Source organism: Eublepharis macularius, chromosome 2 (genome assembly GCF_028583425.1).
Source record: "Eublepharis macularius isolate TG4126 chromosome 2, MPM_Emac_v1.0, whole genome shotgun sequence".
Lineage (NCBI taxonomy): Eukaryota > Metazoa > Chordata > Lepidosauria > Squamata > Eublepharidae > Eublepharis > Eublepharis macularius.
Window position 1 is genome coordinate 131836881 of NC_072791.1, and position 20941 is coordinate 131857821.

A 20941-nucleotide genomic window follows, 5' to 3' on the forward strand; every position below is an offset into this window, starting at 1 on the left:
TGTGCTGGTGTTGACTTTCAAAGCCTTATATAGCATGGGACCAACTTACCTGAAGGATCACCTACTCCTTTATGAATCTAGCCACCACTGATGTCATCTTTGGAGGCCCTGCTGCAAGTGCCCCCACTAGAAAGAGATTAGGTGGGTGGCAACCTGGGAGAAGGCCTTCTCAGTTACGGCATCAAAGCTCTGCAACTCTCTCTGCAGGGACATTAAATTCTGTTTTTAATGTATATGCTTTAATTTGTTAGCCACCTTGGTGGCCCTGTGAAGACAGAAAGGTGGGGTAAAAATCTGTTAACAACAACACCTGGACCATCCCAGTGATTTGATATAGTGCTGGAATTGTAGACTGGACGCAAGCTGAATTGGATGCACTAGATTGCAAAACAAGGAAAACCATAACAGCTGATCACAACCTACATTCTTGAAGCGACATGGATTGTCCTGATCTGCTATTAAGTAATGATGGCTGAGGACTGTTACAAGTAAAACAAACAGTAAAAGAAGAAAAAAGGATGCTGAATGATTACATCAAGTGCAAGAAAAAGATGCTAGCTGACCATTTACGGAGAAGGAATAATTAAAGTTAAGGGAACAAAAGACGAATATAGGAAAGAAATATTGAAAAACTGCATGGAGGCATGGCAGCAAAGTAACCACAGCATGGTCAATACTGAAGAATACTAAGGGTAAAGTTGACAAAAGTAACAACTGGAAATGGTTAACACAAGGGATATTGAAAAAAGGACAGAAGGACATATATTAGCTGCTCAGAACAGGCATTAAGAATGAACTGTATTAAAGCGAAAATTGAAAAGACCACGAATGAGAGCAAGTGGATGAAACAGTTGACCATCTCATCACTGGGTGCAATAGGACTGTACAAACTGACTTATAAAAAGCACCACAACAAAGTAGCTGCAATGCTGCAAAGCATGTGAATGCAAAGCCTGTTGCTTGGTCCCTCATTCTAGCGTGGTGTAGTCAGTGTTAGTCTAGGATGTGGGAGACCCAGGTTTAAATCCCCACTCTGTTATGGAAGCTTGCTTGGTAACTTTGGGTCAGTCACATAAGCCTAACCTACCTCACAGAGTTGTTGTAACAATAAAATGAAGACAAGGAGAACAATGTGAGCCGCTTTGGGTCCCCACTGGGGAGAAAAGGCAGGGTACAGATGAAGTAAGTAAATAAATCTGGAAAAAGCAAGGTATTGCTACTGTTTAGCAGAAAGTCTAATGTCTAGTTTTGCAGAAGTGGCTTATGATATTGGTATCTGTGTTCTCCTGAACGTGTTATATAGAAGTCATATTCCACTGCATAATGTATTACGGGATCAGGATGTAAATCAGCACATCATGCCTCAACTAGCTGATAAGAAGTGTCTTTCATGGCACCTAGAAAAGAGCAAGAGTCCAGTAGCACCTGTAAGACTTAACAAATTTTGTGGCAGGGTATGAGCTTTCATGAGCCATAGCTCACGTCTTCAGATACAGCTAGCTGATCTGATTCTAGCTGTATCTGAAGAAGTGAGCTGTGACTTATGAAAGCTCATACCCTACCACAAAATTTGTTAGTTTTATAAGTGCGACTGGACTCCAGCTCTTTTCTAATGCTACAGACACTAACACGGCTACCCATCTTGATATATTTTCATGGCACCTGTAAAACACATGTAAGTGAAGAAAAAACATTGCTTTCTCTGGACCTGTTTACAATTAGCATACTAGAATAGCAGTGGATGAGTGCAAGATTCCAGTCGCACATATAAGTAATAAAATTAGTGGTAGGGTATGAGCTTTCGTGAGCCACAGCTTGCTTCTTCAGATACAGCTAGAATGTGAGTCCATCTGTCCTTATATCATGGGGAGCTGAGTGATTACAGAAGCTGAATGATAATAGCCAGTGAATGACAAAAGGCAGGCGTGATTGAATAGGGTGGGGTATGCAGAGGGGGCGTGGGTGTGGAGAAATTAGCATTGGTAATGAGACAGATTCAGTCCAGGTGAATGCCTTGTCTTGAGCTTCATTATCAGTTGTAATTCAACAGTCTCTTGAGATGGAACCGGAGATGGTATGGCTGATGTTGTTGGGTCCACTGACGATGTTGCTCGGATTGATATGAAAGCAAAATTGGCTCCTTGGTTTGTTGCAGACCTTGCTACCAGAGTCCATGTTACTGTTAATTAGTTTATCATTGTGGGTGAGTAGTTGTTTCAGGATAGCAGGCTGTCTGTAAGCAAGAAAAGGTCACCGTCCCCACCAGTGTCTGTGTGAGGAAAGTGTCACAATCCAGCATAGGTTGTAGGTCATTAATAATGTGTTGGACTGGCTTGAGTTGTGAGCTATAGGTGACCACCAACAGTGTTCTGCTATTTTCTTTGGGCTTGTTTTTAGCAAGCTGTCCCTGGGAGTCATTCTGGCCTTCCCCATCATCTTTCTCACTATGTCAGGGGGATACTGTAATTGCAAAAATGTCCGTTGCAGATCCTTCAAGTTATTCTCTCTGTCTGAGGGGTTGGAGTAGAATTTCTTAGACATCACATGACTGAGAGCCAAAACACACGAGAAGAAATACCTAGGTTCAGCACGTGTTCTCTTACCTCAAGGTTTGCCGGGATCTGTAGGCATCCTGGAAGCTTAAAGTTTAGCATTTACAGAGCAGCAGGAAGGGAAATACAGGCGCCTGAATTTCCCTTCCCCTTCCTGCTGCTCTGTAAATGCTAAACTTGTTCTCTTACCTCAAGGTTTGTTGGGAAGTGTAGGTGTCTTGGCAGCTTAAAGTTTAGCATTTACAGAGCAGCAGGAAGGGGAAGGGAAATACAGGCGCCTGTATTTCCCTCCCTGCTGCTCTGTAAATGCTAAACTTTAAGCTTCCAGGATGCCTACAGATCCCGGCAAACCTTGAGGTAAGAGAACATGTGCTGAACCTAGGTATTTCTTCTCGTGTGTTTTGGCTCTGAGTTACTGTGATTCCTTAAAGCTTAATACCTCCCTGTAGTGTGCTGAAGAGCAGTATGCTTTTATCCTTCACCCCTGCCAGGATAAACAAGTTAGTGTGTGCGTGTGTAAAGTGCCATCAAGTCACAGGCAACTTATTTACTTTCTCATAAAAGATATTCTCCAATACTATGAATATTACACAAGACTGCTGTACTCGTGGCCCATGTGCACAACATGGCCACCACACCATGGCATGTTGGATTCACCATAGAGTAGTGTTCATCTATCACTTTGCCTCAAAAACTATGTTTATGTTTTCATGCCAAAGGCTGATCTGTGATGAATTCAGTAGAAGGGGATAGTGACATGCAAATAATCCCTGCATCACCAAATGATGGAGCTGAAAACTGGCCTGAGCTGACATCTCTTGGCAAAGATGTGTGCTTCTTTGCATCTGGATTACCACTCTAACGCCTCCATCTTGATCTTGGGTAATAAAAAACAATATTCTCAACAAGGTCTCTTTCTTAATAGATATATGCAGTTTTATACCAGCTGAGATTTTTGCAGAAATATATATATTTAACAAGAATAACCCTGTCAGCTGTTGAACCTTGAATGATTCCTAGAGTTGTTGCAGCTAGTGGCATGGAAAATTTTGATAATGCTTTTTAGTGTTGCAAATGGATCCAACATCAACAGTTCCCCAGTGATATCTGCAGTATGTTACAGTAAGCAATGGAGCTGGATTAACTTGGTCTTTTATTTCCAATCAAATACAGCCATTGAAATAAAAGTCTTACTATGGCTAGAATCACACATTTGCTCATTAACATACTCGTGGAATTGGTTACCTAACTTTGTCTTCATTCAGAGGGATCTTCTTTTTAGAGATATACAAAAATAGAGCCACACTGATGATCAGCTGTAAGTAACCGAAGGATGAGACCCCAAATCTTCCATATAAAAATCCTCCTATTGTTGGGCCTATTGCCCTGGTCAATGGAATAACAGATGCAGATATTCCCAGTATGGCTCCTAGGAGGAAGTTGGAGAAAATTAATGATCATAGATAAAAACTAATTTTAGTACTTATTCCAGTGCTACAGTCGATGTCTTAAAATCCCATTAATTTCAGTTAAATTTGAACAAGCTTAATTATATTCTGTTGGCACCCTATGTTTGTAAGTGGTTTCCTCTCCCCACAAATCCTTATTCTGTTATATACTTTCCAAACAGCTTTAGGAAAGTTGCCTAGTTTCATTCTTCAAACCTCTTATTCTAGGAGCTTATGGTCCACCCCTCACGTGGCTTGCTGTCCAATTTGTGCAACCAAGGAAAAGCATTAGAAAACTGTTACAAACAAATGAGCCCCTAAATGACTTTTCTTCATCAGCATCAATTCCAGAATAGTTAATCGCTTCCTATGGGATCTTAACTCTGCCCAAGAGTAATTAGTTTATGTACCTTCCAAGTTGGTTCTAAAATTTAGAAAGCCAATTCCCACAAAGATCCATCCATTTAAAAACACTGGGGTTTTGCAACTGTGGGTTAGAAAACCACGTTTTGAGAAATGATTTCTCTTTCTCAAGAATAATGAAAAACCTCAAAATGAAATCCTTTGCTTCAAATAGTCATGGGAGGTATGACAATGGGTGCAGTTTGGAACCATGTTTGTCAAGAACTATTCAGTTCTTGGAAGTGGGGGAAAAAGAAATGAGATTGTTTCATTCAGATTAGGCCAGGCTAAATTTAGCATGTGGTCCATTCACCACCTTTAGTTATATATAAATTCACCACCTTTAGTTATATATATAAATAGTTTAGGTATATAAATTGAATGTTGTTGTTGTTGTTATATAACTGGGTAAACTCAACTGCTAACAAGCCCAGCAGAGCCTGCCTTCTAGCCATTCTGGGCCAGAGAAGTTTGTGGAGCTGGAAGAAGCAGGCAGGCACTGCAGGTGCAGGCACCTGGAAAGCCAGCTCCCTCCAACTATTGAAGCCTCCCAGAGCTGCCAGTCTAAGTACCTACTCCTGTTTCTCCCAGCTTCAGCTTGGATAAGAACAAATTAAGCAGGACAGAGGCTATTCCCACCCAGTGTTGTCTGGAGAGAGCTTCCTCCTCCTCCAGTTGCTGAAATCCCCAGTTCAGCAGAGCCAGTTTCTAGCATGAGCATGAAACATTTTTCGCAAACTTGTGTAATAATTGGGTTACCCTACTCTGTGCTGCATCCTGCTCCAATTTCTGGCTTTGAAAGATACATGAGATATGATCCATCCTACTCAACTCTGAGCACTGAAGCTATGGTTTCTGTTTGTGAAAGAAGCCATATGCATTGAGTGCTGAGTTGCAAAAAGATTATTGGAGGTCCTTCACAGACCTTGTATGATGGGACAAGTATCCTTGGTAGTAAGCAACCAACAAGGGTGCATGTTCCTTCAACTTTCCTAATTACTTCAGTTTGCTCTGAAATACAAAACATAGGGGTCACTAAGAATGTCACTGGAAATACAGTTTGCAGACAAATGAAGGCAGAGGAACAGGAGAATGGGTCACTCAAAGGAGGTAAACCTGTAGATCACTTCAACAACATTTGCCTGATACACAGACAACATCCAATGCAGGGCAGCTGGAAAAGATGCCATTTTTGGCTGATGGTCTTTCCTTCTGAAGCATCTTCTAAGCTATGTTGGTAACTGGGAGCATCCTGTCAGGAGGACAACTCCTTGATTTATATTCCTTAAGTCATCTGGAAAGTCTACTAACTGGAAATCCCCCATTGGTTGATGAGAAAAACAATAAATGAAATAGCTGCACACCAAGTTTCAAAAGCTGTTCTCAAGACAGGTTATTCAAAAAGCCATGAATGAAAAGATTTCAATGGACAGTGTTTGGTTTATATTTATGAATCAGGGATATTTGTTTAAGTACGCCTATGGGTGGGTCAGGTAACCACAACCAGAAATGACTGTAGAAGCATTTTAATAGCTGTGTTACTTTGGGAGTTAACCACTTTGCAGTAATTGTTAGAAACTTCTTTAAGAAAAGTAGTTTAAACACTTTTTTCCCTTCAGTGGCACATGTTGTCCCTAAGGTCCTACTCTAAAGCTCAGCCCCTTTAAACCTTCCAGGATTAGCAATTCATTTTTACAAATCTGAAAGCATTTGCCTTTCCTCCTAGAATATGCAGTCTCTACTCTTAAATTCAAGTCTGCTATAGTCAAACCCAAAATGTCCCTTGTTAGAAATACAACAGATTCCAGACATGCGTCTGCCTCTAAATCTCAGTCCTGATCATATATCCTTGATTCTGGTGTTTAGTATACAAACAACAACTTGATTTTAAAAAATCTTATTTGTAACAAGTAACCTCATTCCATTGGGATGCCAGAATAATCTTCCCGGGGCATTTTGCTCCTGAGCCATATGTCTAATATTTTGCTGTTTTTGAATGGATATTGGAAATCTTTCTGAATTGTGACCTAATAATCTGAGCACATGAGATTTAGCACAGAGCCAAATGAACCAGCCTTGATGTGTGGCTGAGGCTGGGCCTCTGAGCTCAGGAAGCAAGTGGGACTGGCTGGATTTCCCTGACAAAAGCTCTTTTGAGAAGAAGACTGGATGAATTCCAGCGGCTACTCCCACCCCTCCCCCTCCATTTCTTCTTTTCAAAACCAGAGGTTTGTATTGAGTAAAAGCTAAGGGGGACTGAGGATGTCCAGACCTCAACTCAAACTGGCCTAGCAACTAGAAACTTAATTTTAGCTGTGATTTTTAAAATTAGTATCACAGAAATAGTAGTCCTTAATGGAACAATCGTGGGAATATCCTGAAATACAGCAGAATGCAGGCCAGATAATGCTGGACATGGGCAAGACAAAGAGACTTTGCGCTTGTGGCATGCACACCTTGTTCTTTCATCTGACTCATCACCTTGGATCAAGAAGGTTTTTTTAGTCTTTTGATAAAGTGTAAAAGCCAGAAATAATGTTTGGTACACACCACAAGCAGCAGTTCTTCTTTCAATGTATTTTCATCTCTCTGAAGAACTCTTGGTCTTTGCCTGTTTCCAGCCTAACCGCATAAACATGCCCATTAGACTGCAACTAAAGACATTGATGAGCATCCATGTGTGTGTGTGTGTGTGTGTGTGTGTGTGTGTGTGTGAGAGAGAGAGAGAGAGAGAGAGAGAGAGAGAGAGAGAGAGAAGGCCCCTGCCAGGCTTATTTGCTGGATGCCACTCATGTGGAGATACAGAATGTAAAAATAATATTTCCATATGTAGGCTTCTGCAGACACGCATATCATGAACAAGATTTGGATCCAGTATCACCTTAAAGATGAACTATATTTCCAGGGTACGAACTTTTGAGAGTCAGTTCTTTGACTCTTGGAAGCTCATATCCTGGAAATCTAGTTGGTCTCTAAGGTGCTACTGGACCTGAATGCTGCTCTTTGGCTACAGACCAACACAGCAACCCACCTGAATCTATGCAAATCATGGTGGTCATGCATGAAACCCTGACATGGAGTCGCATAAACAACACTTCTGCTTGAGTGCTTCACAGCTATGAATTTGGTAGTATTCTCCAGGGCCGGATCTAGGGTTGCCGGCGCCCGGGGCAACCTTAGTCCGGCCTTGCGCATGCGCACAGCGCGCACGCGTGCTCCCAACGCGGCGTGATGACATCATTTTGGTGACATCATCACGCGGGCGCCGGAGGCAGTGTGCGGGGCTGGGAAGCCACCTGCGCCATTCGCTTCTCCGCTGGCGAACGGCGTGGGCGGCCTTACAGCCCCCCACGCTGCCTTTCACCTGCCCTGCAGGACAGGGGGCGGCCGGCTTGCTGCGCGCCCCCTGTCCTGCAGGGCAGGCAAAAGGCAGTGCGGGGGGCTGTAAGGCCGCCCGTGCCGTTCGCCTGCCCCACAGGACAGGGGGCGGCCGGCTGCCCCCTCTCCTGCAGGGCAGGCGAATGGCATGGGCGGCCGCGCTGCCCTTTGCCTGTCCTGCAGGACAGGGGGTGCGTGGCAAGCCGGCCGCCCCCGTCCCGTGGGGCAGGCAAAAGGCAGTGTGGGGGGCTGCTCAGGCTGCCGCCTGCGCGCTCTGGCAGCTGGCAGCTGCTCCTGGCGCCCCCTCCCTGGCGGCGCTGGGGGTAGACTACCCCCCCTCCCCCTCGATCTGGCTCTGATATTCTCCCACATGCTCCTGAGGCGCTTGACTGAAATGAGACCAATATATTATGTAGATCAAAGCAGAGGGCACTGTGAATACACAAGCCATCCATGAGAGTATTAATCTCAGGAAATGCAGCAAGGTTCTACCTCTTGCTGTGCCCCTGGCTTGTTAACTAATATGGGTCATTGGCTTCCTTGTAGGCATCATTATAATTCAAGCTCTTTTGATGCTAGCCAGTCTTCACTTTCTTGGCAGATATGCAAGTCCAATATAAGCTACTTTTTGTTCTCAAACAAATTATGTGATATGTGCCAACATTCTGGGACTGGCATTTAAGACTTGGTTGGCAGAAGAAGAGTTCCCTGGCAAAACAAGAACCACCCACTTGCCAGCTGACAGTTTAAATTGAAAGCAGTGAACCAGAACTGAATGAAGCATTCAACAGGTTTAGTTAGAAAATAGGAAGAAGAAAATCCAGCACATGAGCAAGTCTTACCAGTGTCAGAAGGAGGTACAGACTTGGTTAGAAGGACATCAGTAATGATGCCTAAAGTACAGAATGCAAAAACCATGGGAAATGCAATGATGCAGTACTGGAAAACGTTGGTCATCAGGGCCTGAGAGATGGGACAAAGAAGCAAAGTATCAGAGCAGCACAAAAGAAACACTCTATATTCACAAATATTATCCTGCTTACTTCAAGAAAGGAAAACACAGGAAAGTAGATGCTTGGTTCTCATAAATGCAGTCAAACCAATAGAGCCACAAAATACTTAACACTACACTGGGGATTCTCTGCTCCATTCTGCCTGAATAAATCAGGCTGCAAAAAGGTGGTAAACTTTTTCAGAGTTGACAGTAGTACAAGAGCCACTGCTGCTTTGTCTATTATAGATAGAACAATGGAGAGGAAATGTTCCTGTATAAGGGATATATACTGTGTTCCAGATCTGGCAAACTTTGTAACAAGGTGCAACTAGTTTTATTAGTTAAGTAAGAATTTTATTAGCTAATGTGTTATTAGGTTTTATTAGAAGAGACCAGTGAGTCCAAGTTAATACTAGCTCTGAATAGGTCTGGCCATTGATAGTTTTTAACAGGGACGACTCGTTACTTTTTTCTCCCTCTGTACTTTGAGGCAGGAGACTTTTGCACTTGGCACAATCTAATCAAATTACAGAGCAATCCTAAGTAGATCTACTCATAATCTTGCTCAAGTCTGTTAAATGGGGCTTACTCTGAGGAAGTGTTTTTAGGATAGCACTGTTATAATGTAATCCTATGCAGTGTTACTCCAGTCTAAACCCACTTATTTCAGTGGTGCTTAGCCTGGAGTAATTCTGCATAGGATTGCACTGTTGGCTTGCAATGAGCTTCCTGAATCACCATTTTAGGACTATCACATATTGCAGATAGATTTCACCATGCCTTTTACTAGCAACATCTTTTTGTCTCCGTTACCCCCTTTCTGTTTAACATGATCCAGGCTGAGGAACGTTTTTGTGAAACCTGAAAGCTTGCCCACTGGTTTGTGACTTTCAGATGGCTCTAATAAAGGTATGATGCTGCTATTCTTAGGATGTTTTATACTAGACCCAGAGGAGTTAGCTGTGTTAGTCTGTAGTAGCAAAATCAAAAAGAGTCCAGTAGCACCTTTAAGACTAACCAATTTTATTTTATTGTAGCATAAGCTTTCGAGAATCAAGTTCTCTTCATCAGATGCCTGATCCGAACTAGACCGACACAGCTGCCTGGATTTTTTGTCTGATTTTATTAGGATCTCTGTTGAGTGAATGTATTGTGGTTGAAGGATAGTACTTAGACCTGTAGCAGGAAAACATAAGGTCTGCCAAGGATTTTCCTTCAGAAAATATTGCCCTCCCCTTTCCTCATTGGATAACACAAGCCGAATTGCCCCTCAGCTGCAGGTCATGGTTCTATGAGCCAAGAGAAACCCTTGAGTGAGGACAGGACCTGCGAGCTTTACATTTTCTACTGATTAGTTAAGACCATTCACCTTTACAGCTGGTATGTGGGGAAAACATAACTACACAGTAATATACTATAGCAACAACCAGTGTATGCAAAAACTTCCCTTCTTCAATATCTCACAGAACCTGCTATTGCCACATCGTTTTCCAGGCTCATTTTTTGTTGCTTCAGGACCAAATCACATGTGATTATGTATACCTTTCCCACGGGTTCCCCATATTTTAAAACCAAAATAACCTGCAAAGACTGTTGTTAGTTTTTTAAAGCTGATAGGAACATACAACTGTGCGTCACATCTGTTTGGCCTCCATATGAACCATTTCACTGTGAGAGGTCTATTATGCAGTCCTGTTTGCATGTTTATTATTTATCCAAGTAAAAAAGGGGGAAAAGGTTACCCATTCAAAATACCAAAAAAGAAGTACCGAAGTATGAAGGGAGACAAAATAAAAGCGGAACGATATTGACTAACCAACTGACATCCACAAATTGAGAAAATAGGAGATTCTAAGGAACAATTCAAAATTATAGAAAAATCATAATAAATCCAGTATCTCACTATTCTTACAATGTATCAAAATGAAAAAAAAATACATCAGATGATACAGGCACAATAGCATATTTCATTTTGTTAGCTGCCAAGAGCAGGTTTCTAGAGGCAGCCTAGGGAATATTTATTGGGGATATATTAGCTCAGATAAATGAAATCAAACCATGTTTGTCAATTTTGGACTTCTGGACCTGGGACTTCTGGAACCTGTTTGGCTTGTTCACTTGCTGATGAATGGTGTGAACATTACTAAGTCAGACTGTCTCTAAATGGTATATGCAAATAAGTGAGCATAATTAGCAAATTATTCATTTTCTTGCACTACAAATGCTCAGACTTCCCACCAAATATTTATTACTGAAATAAAAGCACTGAACACATGCTTAGGTATAGGCTATGAATTCATGAAGGTATTCACAATCCCCAACCAATTTTCAGTTTGGCATGGGCACAAAAAAGATATTTGTGTGTGTGTGTGTGTCTGTATCTGTCTGTGTGCAAATACACTCATATATCCATTTAAAAGTTTTAGGGGATAAGTTATTAAACCTATGTTTCCTTTCAATTGTGAGCATTATCTACTTAGGAAATGTATAGGCTGCCTCTATTGAGCTCTTGGCAGCTAACAAAATGAAAGAGAACAATAAATGCTTAAAACATAAAACTGATCTACAACAATCTCATCCATTGTGGGCAGCACATGGCACTGCCTCTTGGAAGGGTGTCATAGGTGAGAAAGGCACAGCCCAGCACCCTCCAACCTCTGCTCACCACTTCCCTTGGCCCCGGGGGTGGCAGAGTACTGCTGCTACTACCAAGACTTGAGTTCAGCTAGGAGGCAGTGCCTGCTTGGACTTCCTCCTTCCTATTTAAATAATCAAAGGCCCAGGATCTCCTGACTCTCTCAAATAGCTTACACCAAGTAGAAAACATCTGGGGCAGCAATGTCAAGACCTCCTTCGCTCCCTTGGTCACTTCTCCCAAAGACATTCACCATGTGGAACTGGACAAATGGATTTTATCGGAAACAGAGAATCTCAACAAGGTGGGTAGGTGTAATACACTCTGAGCCTGGAGGACAGTGAAGTGTAGTGCCTAGAATGTCAGACTAGGATCCGGGAGTCCCAGGTTTAAATCTTCACTCTGCCATGGAAGCTCACTGACCTTGGGCCAGATACACACTCTCAGCCTAACCTACCTCATAGGGCTGTTGTGATATTAAAATGAAAGAGCAGAGAATGATGTACGCCTCTTTACGTCCTCATTGGGGAGAAAGGGTATAAATGAAATAAAAATAATAAATAAATGAAGTGTTCATTTTCATTTCCCCCTGACTAGAATAGCCCAGGCAAGCCTGATCTTGTCAGATCTCAGAAGCTAAGCAGGGTTGGCTTGGGTTAGTAACTGGATGGGAGACCTCCAACAAAGACAAGGGTTGCAAAGTCAGGCTATGGCAAACCACTTCTTTTAGTCTTTTGCCTTGAAAACTCCAGCCGGGGGTCATCATAAATTAACTATGACTTGACAGCACTTTCTGCCACCACCATTATGTTTCTGCTCCAGTTGCCCTGCTAGGCCACAGGGTACGCTTTTTATTAGTTTAATAGAGATTTTTTCCCCTGTGAGACAGATTAACTCTGCTCTTCCTGCCCAGAGCTTTAGGAGACTCAGGATGCAAGATTGGTCCTTGTAGTTTTGGCGATAAATGGCAACCAATCCTGAATCAAGGGCAGGGATCTGAGAGTGACAGAAACCCTCCCTTCCTAGGACTCTGTGTACACTTTACTTGGGTTTGGGTAAGCACAGTGATTCCTCCCATTGGGAGATGTGCCTCCACGGCAGGTAGGCTTGGGCCAGGCCAGTTTCTTTTAGACATGGATGGTTAAGGTCAGTTGTGTCAAGGAATTTGTATTTCTCTGTCTTTGCTTGGTAACTTTAACTCCATCAGAGTGCTTGATTTTTCTTTGTACTTCTTGACCTTATCTATTTTAAATGTAATGTGTTAATAAAAGTTTTCCAGACCTTACTTTTGTTGGGTTTTTTACACCTCAGGATCAGTAGCTGAGCCAGGCCCCTTCCCCTAGTAATAAAAAGGGGTTCTACCAAGGAAATCAAAGAGCAAAGGGAAGGGTAACCTGCTCCTCTCCTGTAATGCAAACCCTCCAAATTTAGGTTGGTGGCAGTGGCAACCCCCCCCCCCATCTGCCCGCTGGTTTGTAATGCTGGGTGGGCTGGGAGGAAGCAAAAAAGGGGGTGTGGGGGCAGGGCAGTTGGCAGTCCAAGAAGGGATTTGATGGCTTCCCACTCCAGGGCTCCCGACTTCTATTAGAGTAAGTAATAGGAGCCAGTTCAAAAGGAATATTTTACACAGGTCTTAGGTGATTAGAGATTTAGGTCATTACTTAGGGGTTCAAATCCAAAGATATACATGTAGAAGCTTACATTAAAAACAACAGAAAATCTTAACATGATTATCTATTATTTCCCTAATCTAGATATACTACCTACAGTGGTATTCTCCTTCCCCTTCCCATTCTAGAATATTGGACAACACAGCTACATTAGGCTCCTCAGTTCAAGTTACACCCCTAATGGGAAAATGGCTCCTCTGCAATGGCCAACAGGAGCTCCATGGCCACAGAGTTCTTCCTGATTGGCTTACCTAGGGACAAACTACAAGTGACAAATGACACAGGCTGGAGACTTGTCAGCTTCCCTCAAGTTTTGATGGGGAATGTAGGGAGCTTGGTGGAATGTTGGACAAGTGACAGTTGAAAAGTCCATTGGACAGCAGTCGGAGAGCCAAGCTGCAAGACCAGGATGCCTACATTTCCCATCAAAACTTGATGGAAGCTGACAAGTGTCCAAGTTGTGTCATTCATCACTTGTAGCTTGGCCCCTAGCCAGCAGAGTGGAATCCTGTGATTCCCTGGCTTTATATGGCCAGTCTTTGGTCAAAAAAAGCCCAGCTGAAAGACTGATTCATGATATCATCAGTAAGAGCCAACAATAAAATTACTGCTAAAATCCTTATTAAAAGGCAAAATACATCATAAGCAGCATATAACAGCAACAAATATTTCAAGAAGCTGTAAAAAAGAGTAGTTATAAAATAGGACTAGTCATTTTTTAAAAAAGCAATAAGAGTACTCCAGTGCGATTCAGAACATAAATAGGGACTGTATACTATTCTACTGTATGCTGTCTGTTGCAGTCAATACACCCTACCAGATAGTTCCATGTCATGTAATATGTCATGTCAATCTGCTTATATTTTGGATCTGCACTATTTCCAGCTCTGTATCAGATCTCTGATTGTTTTCAAATTTCTGCAGTTCTTACTATATTGTATTGATTATTGAATGTCCCAGCTGTTGATTGTATTGACCTACATTGTGTAATCTGCCTTGATTCTACAAGAAAGGCAGATTATAAATAAAATAAAATAACCAGCAAAAAGAGATAGGATAAAACTTCAGTTAAAAGCCTAGGCAAAGAGAAAAGTTTTGGTCTGGTGCATAAATGACAGTAGATAGGTGCCAGGTGTACCTGAAGGGAGAGGGCATTCCGACGGCCAGGCACCACCACCAAAAAAGTGCTGTCTCCTTAACTCTGCAGGTAGGATGCCAACTCTGGCCCAGAGAGTTGGGGTAGTGCCCATAGAAGGGGAAATCTAAGGAGGGGTTTCACCTAGAATCTACAGAATACCATAAAGATTTCTCTCTGAAGTTGCCATTTTCTCCAGGGAACTAATCTTTGTAGTCTGGAGATAAGTTGAATTCCAGGAGAACTCCAGGCCCCATTTGGAGGTTGGCAACCAAATCTGCAGGCAAGGGCATAGCAAGCAGGGCTTAGGAATTTGATCTTGTCTTGCAAACTGGATAGTGCAGGAAGAGGCCGTCCATGAGGTGATGCAGCCCAAAGCCATTTAGGGCCTTGAAAGGAAGCAGCAGCTCTCTGAATTGTGTCCAGTAATGGACAGACGCCCAGTGCAGATCTTTCAGCACAGCAGTGATATAATTCCTGTCTCCAACCCCTCAAAAAAGCCTGTCCATCATCTTTTGAATCAATTTAAGCTTTCAGACTGTTTTTAAAGGCAGCCTGATATAGGTATGGTCTTTTACTGTTGACTACAGAGCTTTCCTTCAGAGATTCTTTACTCACTGCGTGATATCATCTGCCTTTTAGAAAAAGATCCAGACATGTTCTTGCTTGTTAATGATGATAAAGAGAAAAAGAAGAAAAAATAGCCCAGAAACATTGTTAAATCATGACTGTCAAATACCAAATGTACGTTCTGTACACAAAAGGATGATCATGAAAAATAAAAAATGGACTCTAGTTAAAAGCAGAGGCAACACAAGGGCCACTGGCATGTAGTAACTCTCCCTCATATTGCTGCTCTGCCTGCCCTCACTCACTGTGTCTGCAACTCCACCTATCATTCATCTATGTAAAAATGCTTTGCAAATATGTGTAAAATAGAATTCTAAATACTGCTGTAAAAAAAGAGGAAAATGGATGAGCAATCAAATGCTGTGTCTTCCACTCTTCATTGTGCTTGCCCTTACCAGTGTGGTGTAGTGGTTAGAGCGCCAGACAGAAAGCCCTGAATCAAATTCCTGATCAGCCATGAAGCTCATTGGATGGCCAGTTATGCTCTCTCAGCCCAACCATTCTCAAAGGGTTGCTGCGAGGATGAAGTGGAGGCAGGGAGAACCACATCTCCCTTGCCACACTAAGTTCCTTCAAGGAAGAGCAGGATAAAAATATTTTTAAAAAGGAAGGGAGCGCACACACTCTAGATGGGAAAAATTCCAGAAAATGCAGAGCTGCTTCAAATGAAATGTTAGTATACTTGGCGTATGAATGCTTAGGACAAAACTAAGGGAAAATGTGCTCATAATAAGTAAGCATTTTGTTTTTGTTTACCTCTTGTCTTTAAAAAACAAAGAAATGGAGATCAAGAAAAGATTGGGACCCCCTTCCTCGTGTGTATTTAAAAGAGGCAAATGGCTAAAAGTACATGCAGGCAAAGCTAAAATATGACAAGTGAAGCTTGCCTTTTGTACCCTAGTGTCATAATAGAATGCAAAGAGAAACCACACCCAGGATTCAGAATATTGTTCCCGTTTTAAGGAAGCCAGTCTGCAGGCTGAGGAAGTGGTGCTGGAAACATGGACTGGAGCTGGAGGACGACCAGGCCATTGGATTTCAGGAAAGGTACTTTGGCTGAACTCTGGATATGAGACTTGAGGCATCCTCTTAATTACTTCTCTCTATTGTCTCTCATGTTCCTTCATCAACTATCTAAACCTAGGGTTTCTTTTCAGACCAGCTGGTCTTTCTGTTAATTCTAGCTCAGCATGTTTTGGAGGCCAATGAAAGGAAGTGATTATTACAAAAATGTAACTTGAGATCTTTGTTCAATCTTCCCGTCATAGAAAATCTCACAGCACATAAAAACATTTTAATGTCAGCAGATCTATAAACTGCAGGCTTAGTTCAGACAGCGTCTTTCCTGATGCTCTGGCCAAGTTACGTCAAGACAGCTTTTCCCTAGAAAGAGCTGCAATGCATAAACCACCCCAGAGGATGTTGTTTTCTTGGAAACTCTTTGAACAGACAGCTTTTTAATACATTTACTTTGCCAACAGGACTGCAGCTGCATTTTCTTATGAATAGTCACCACAGGAAACAAATTCTGGTTCTTTTCCTTTAATGTCTATGTAACTGGGATGTCCCAGAAACCTCTTAAGAAAAACTGAAGGCGGTGTCTGAATCAAGCTGATAACAGATATTCCAGGAAGAAAACTTTTTCCGATACAAGGGATCCATTTGTATTGCGTATTCTTCCACCCCTCCTACCTTTACATGCATTGATGTCTACCTCCATGTTTCAGTTGCAATAACAACAGTTTGCCTATTGTGGTGGCTACGGGAGGAGAGAAGAGAGATAATGTAACTGAGGCAGCTGCATGCTAGACTTATGGATTTATTATCTTTATTTCTGTACTGCAGTGATATGTCTAAGGTACACCTGCAGCTGCATGGGCCCTTTTCTTACAATGTCCGGCATCTCACTCTTGACTCTCCTTGTCTCTTTTTAAAGCGTAAGTACCCACAGTCAGGTAAATGGATGACACAAGCTAGGATTAAACAGTTGGTAGCATATAAGCTGCTCGGCCCCACATGTTTCTTATTTGGGATCCTGTTAGAATGATGTTGCAATTATTTATGAGATCAGCAGGAATCACTTTCAGTAGATATTTGGCTGGACAAACAAGACACAGATGGAGGAAAACAAGAAGTTATTATTCAGCAGAATATTAAGTATTTAACATGTTAAATGTGTTGCGAGGAATGTTTCAGTTTATAAATTGAAACTAGTTCTCAATTTCATCCCAAACTTTCCAAGTGAGAGTGACCACTTTGTAACTGAGATAATTTAATGCAAATAATCACCGAGGGGAGACTGGGTTCCCTTTCTCCAAACAGTTTAATAGGTTCCACTGGGACCTATTATCACAACCAAGAGGATTCTCCCCAGGCTCAAGGATATCCTGTCAACCCAGAAATCTCCTGTCTCCAGAACCAGTACATGTCAGTTTGGTATAGTGGTCCTTAACAGGATGCTTGTCTCAATAAAACAAGCTTTCTTCCCTAAGCCAACCCCAAATCCTACCTAAAAGCCAAATGAAGCCCTGGCTAAACTGACACTTATCCAAAGCCTCAAATTCTCTGGCTGAGAAAAGCTTCCCCCTCCCTTTTTAAAATGAGGCTTGCTTGCCCCCTCTCATCTAGTGGAGTTCCATAGGCTCTGATCCGTTGACAAACATTTAGATTTGCATGAGGCCAAAATCACAAGTATTGGTTGAGATCCCAGCAAGAGATTTATAGGGAGGATTGCCACACCATGTCATCCAAATCAGGCAAACTATGTTTAATACTTAACTCCACACAAAGGGTTGGAATGGAATTTGTAGAAGCAACTTCCCCTTTTCTCATGAAGCTCAAACTACTACTAAAAGTCACTGATGAGGGTCAGAGGACCCGACAGAGCACAGAGCTATGCAGCATGGAGGGACTGCAGGTAGAAATGGAGACTGGGCTAAGCAGACCTTGTGCAACAGTGAGAAGAGTGATTTTGGCCTATTCCTTGTTTTTGCTGCATCCTTCCACAGTGCCACACGGCAACGGCATATTGCAGCGGAGAATGTTGCTGGAGAGAAACAAAAGTGGTAAATATTGCATTCTCAAAGTAGCACAGTTATGGAAGCCTTTGATCAAATGCCAAAATTTGAAACCACATTTCAAAGTGGATTTATAAACAATGTTTTGTAGTTAGCGATAACCAGAATTGCTTGATTTGGACAGCTTGGAAACCTATGGCTGTCACAATCTGGTATATGGAACGGTCAGGGGAGACCTAAGAAGGAATCCATGAGACAATTGTTCATTGGTAAGCAAATTCAGAAAAACATCAAAACTGAACCAAAGTAGCATGGCTAGATGAACTCCCACACCATAATATTAAGTGAACAGTACACGTTTGATTGCTCTTTTGAAATGGTTGCTTTCAGGAGCTCTCCCTACCAACACATTTGGAAATTACAGAGCGATGGTCATCCAAGTGCCTTGATGTAAACTGTTTAAAGTTATTGTTTATTGTAACATTTATATTTTAAACATTTAAAAACATTCCTTAGCTTTTCTACAACCTCCCTCCCTTCTAATGTAAACTTTTGCAAAATTCCTCCTGAGGTGTATAAATGAGTTCATCCACCTTGTTTGTCCTAGTTGTCCACAGATAGATGCACCAGCTCTCCAGATTCTGGTTGCCCCAGAGGTCTGGCAGACCTTTTCTTATGGCCAAACTAGACAGGATTAGAGGTGTGCAAAGTGAAATAAAGGAGCTGGAAATACACTCAGAATTCAGTGTTTCATTTAATTAAAGTGTTGTCCAGAACAGTGAACCAGTTCAGGAAGCAAAGCTGTAATGAGTTCCCCCTCTGAAAAGTTTGTGCCCCCCTGAAAAGTTTGTATGTTTTGTTTCAGTTCTTACCATGCAGCAGCAGCACAAGCGGGCAGGCACTGGGTGGGCTGACAGCCTTTTGCTTTCCTTAATGGCAAGTCTACCAACCTCATAGTCAGAGAATTCTGAGGCTGATTCCGCAGACGTTGGATAATGCACTTTCAATGCACTTTATCAATCGTTTGAGGTGGATTATTTGTTCCACACACACAAAAATCCGTTCCAAATGATCTATAAAGAGGATTGGAAGTGCATTATCCAACGTGTGCGGAATCACTCTGACTCTGACTTTTGTTGCTGCCCTGCCACTCCTTCTCTGGTGGCCAGATATTCAGCAGCCTCCACCACTCACTCCTGCCTCCAGTCAGCTTGGGCCATCTCCTTCACAAGTGGACATGACAGGGTGCACACAGAGCCTGACAGAGTCCCTGGCTGATGTGCTCTGTGCTTTACAACCTGCTCCCATGAGTGAGTGGGAGGCAAGGTGGGGGTTTGGGAGGGAATCAGGGTCCAGGGGCCACCACATACTCATTGCAGGAGATATAAACCTTCAGAGACTAAAGCTTTTATAAGGCTTCTCTGCTGGGGATGTCTTCTTAGCGTTTCTGCAGTTCTGCTGATTGCCCACTGTATGTTGTGATGCCAGGGGCTGGTGGTAGACTAAGTTTGGGTGTGGCTTTTTGCAAGCTGTAGGGACTGGAATGATTTTTATTCTGGCCTTTTGGGGGGAGCAGTGGCTAGGGGTGACAGTTGTATTCACAGCTTTGGTCTCTACTAGAGATGGGCATGATCCAAAAAAAATTAACGATCCAGCTGATCGTGGATCGGCGCCAGCGATGATCCCGAATTAATGATCCACATCGATCATCTCCCATTCCCGATCCTTGGATCATGGATGCCAAAGCGGGGCACACTGCTATTCCCAGCTATGTGGGAAGGTGGGTGGTGGCGGCGGCTGCTGGGCCTGGTGGGCACGGGGAGGCGGCGATGAGCCACCTCCCCTCAGGGGCGGGGGTCTGGCCGCTTGCCGGTGGCACCCCCCATGTGCCCGCCCGCCAGGCTGAAGTGGAGCACGCTGGTATTCCAGGCAAGAAAGGAATGTGGGTGATGACAGCGGCTGCCGGGCCTGGCGGGCACGGAGAGACGGCAACGAGCTGCCTCCCCTCAGGGGGTGGGGGGGTCTGGCCGCTCGCTGGCGGCACCCCCCATGTGCCCGCCCACCAGGCCAAACTAGAGCGCGCTGGTATTCCAGGCAAAAAAGGAATGTGGGTGATGACGGCGGCTGCCGGGCCTGGTGGGCACGGAGAGACGGCGACAAGCCACCTCCCCTCAGGGGGTGGAGGGTCTGGCCGCTCGCTGGTGGCACCCCCCATGTGCCCGCCCACCAGTGCAAACTGGAGAGTGCTGGTATTCCCAGCGATACATGAATGGTGGGTGTTGGCGGTGGCTGCTGGGCCTGGTGGGCACGGGGAGGCGGCGATGAGCCACCTCCACTCAGGGGGTGGGGGGTCTGGCCACTCGCCGGTGGCACCCCCCCATGTACCCGCCTGCCAGGCTAAGTGGAGCGCGCTGGTATTCCAGGCGAGAAAGGAATGTGGGTGATGACGGCAGCCGCCAGGCCTGGCGGGCACGGAGAGACAGCGACGAGCCACCTCCCCTCAGGGGGCGGAGGGTCTGGCTGCTCGCCGGCGGCACCCCCCATGTGCCTGCCCACCAGGGCAAACTGGAGAGTGCTGGTATTCCCAGTGATACATGAATGGTAGGTGCTGGCGGCGGCCGCCGGGCCTGGCGAGCATGGGGAGGTAGCGATGAGCCGCCTCCCCTCAGGTCCCATTCAGCAACACAGGAGGTCTGTGTTTGGCCATCAGAGCTGCCTATCAGGGTTTGCAGGGATGAGATTGGAGTGCCCATGGCTACAGAACACCCCCTTCCCCCTCCCTCCCCTGGGTGTCTTCTCCCAACTTGTGACTGCTTTGCTGCTCCGTAGTTGGAAGGAAGCCCTGCTGATCAAGGAAAGCTGGGCTTCCATTCGGGTTTCCAGGGCGACAGAAGGAGGGCAAACAGAGCTCAGGCTTTCCCCTGGCTCCATTGCCAGGGGAATAGATAGCTGCCTGAGTGTCTGGATCCCCGATCCGAGCCCGAACGCAACGATTCAGGCCTCTCCCGATCGCTGGATCATTGGCCGTGGATGATCACGATCTGCCGGGTCATGATCGCGCGATCGCCATTGTTGTGGGG

At 43.9% G+C, this 20941-nt stretch overlaps 1 protein-coding gene across 3 annotated transcripts in view; it reads right to left on the reverse strand.

Moving 5' to 3' along the window:
• Positions 1-3687: 3687 nt before the first annotated feature.
• Positions 3688-20941, reverse strand: part of SLC22A18 (solute carrier family 22 member 18) — a 121705-nt gene continuing 104451 nt past the window's right edge. For all 3 annotated transcript variants that reach the window (XM_054971600.1, XM_054971598.1, XM_054971601.1), the window contains 2 exons: positions 8623-8743; positions 3688-3981 (listed from right to left, as the gene is read on the reverse strand). In XM_054971600.1, the coding sequence (XP_054827575.1) occupies positions 3794-3981; positions 8623-8743 (309 nt within the window). In that variant the 3' untranslated portion in view covers positions 3688-3793. The remainder of the gene's footprint in view (positions 3982-8622; positions 8744-20941) is intronic.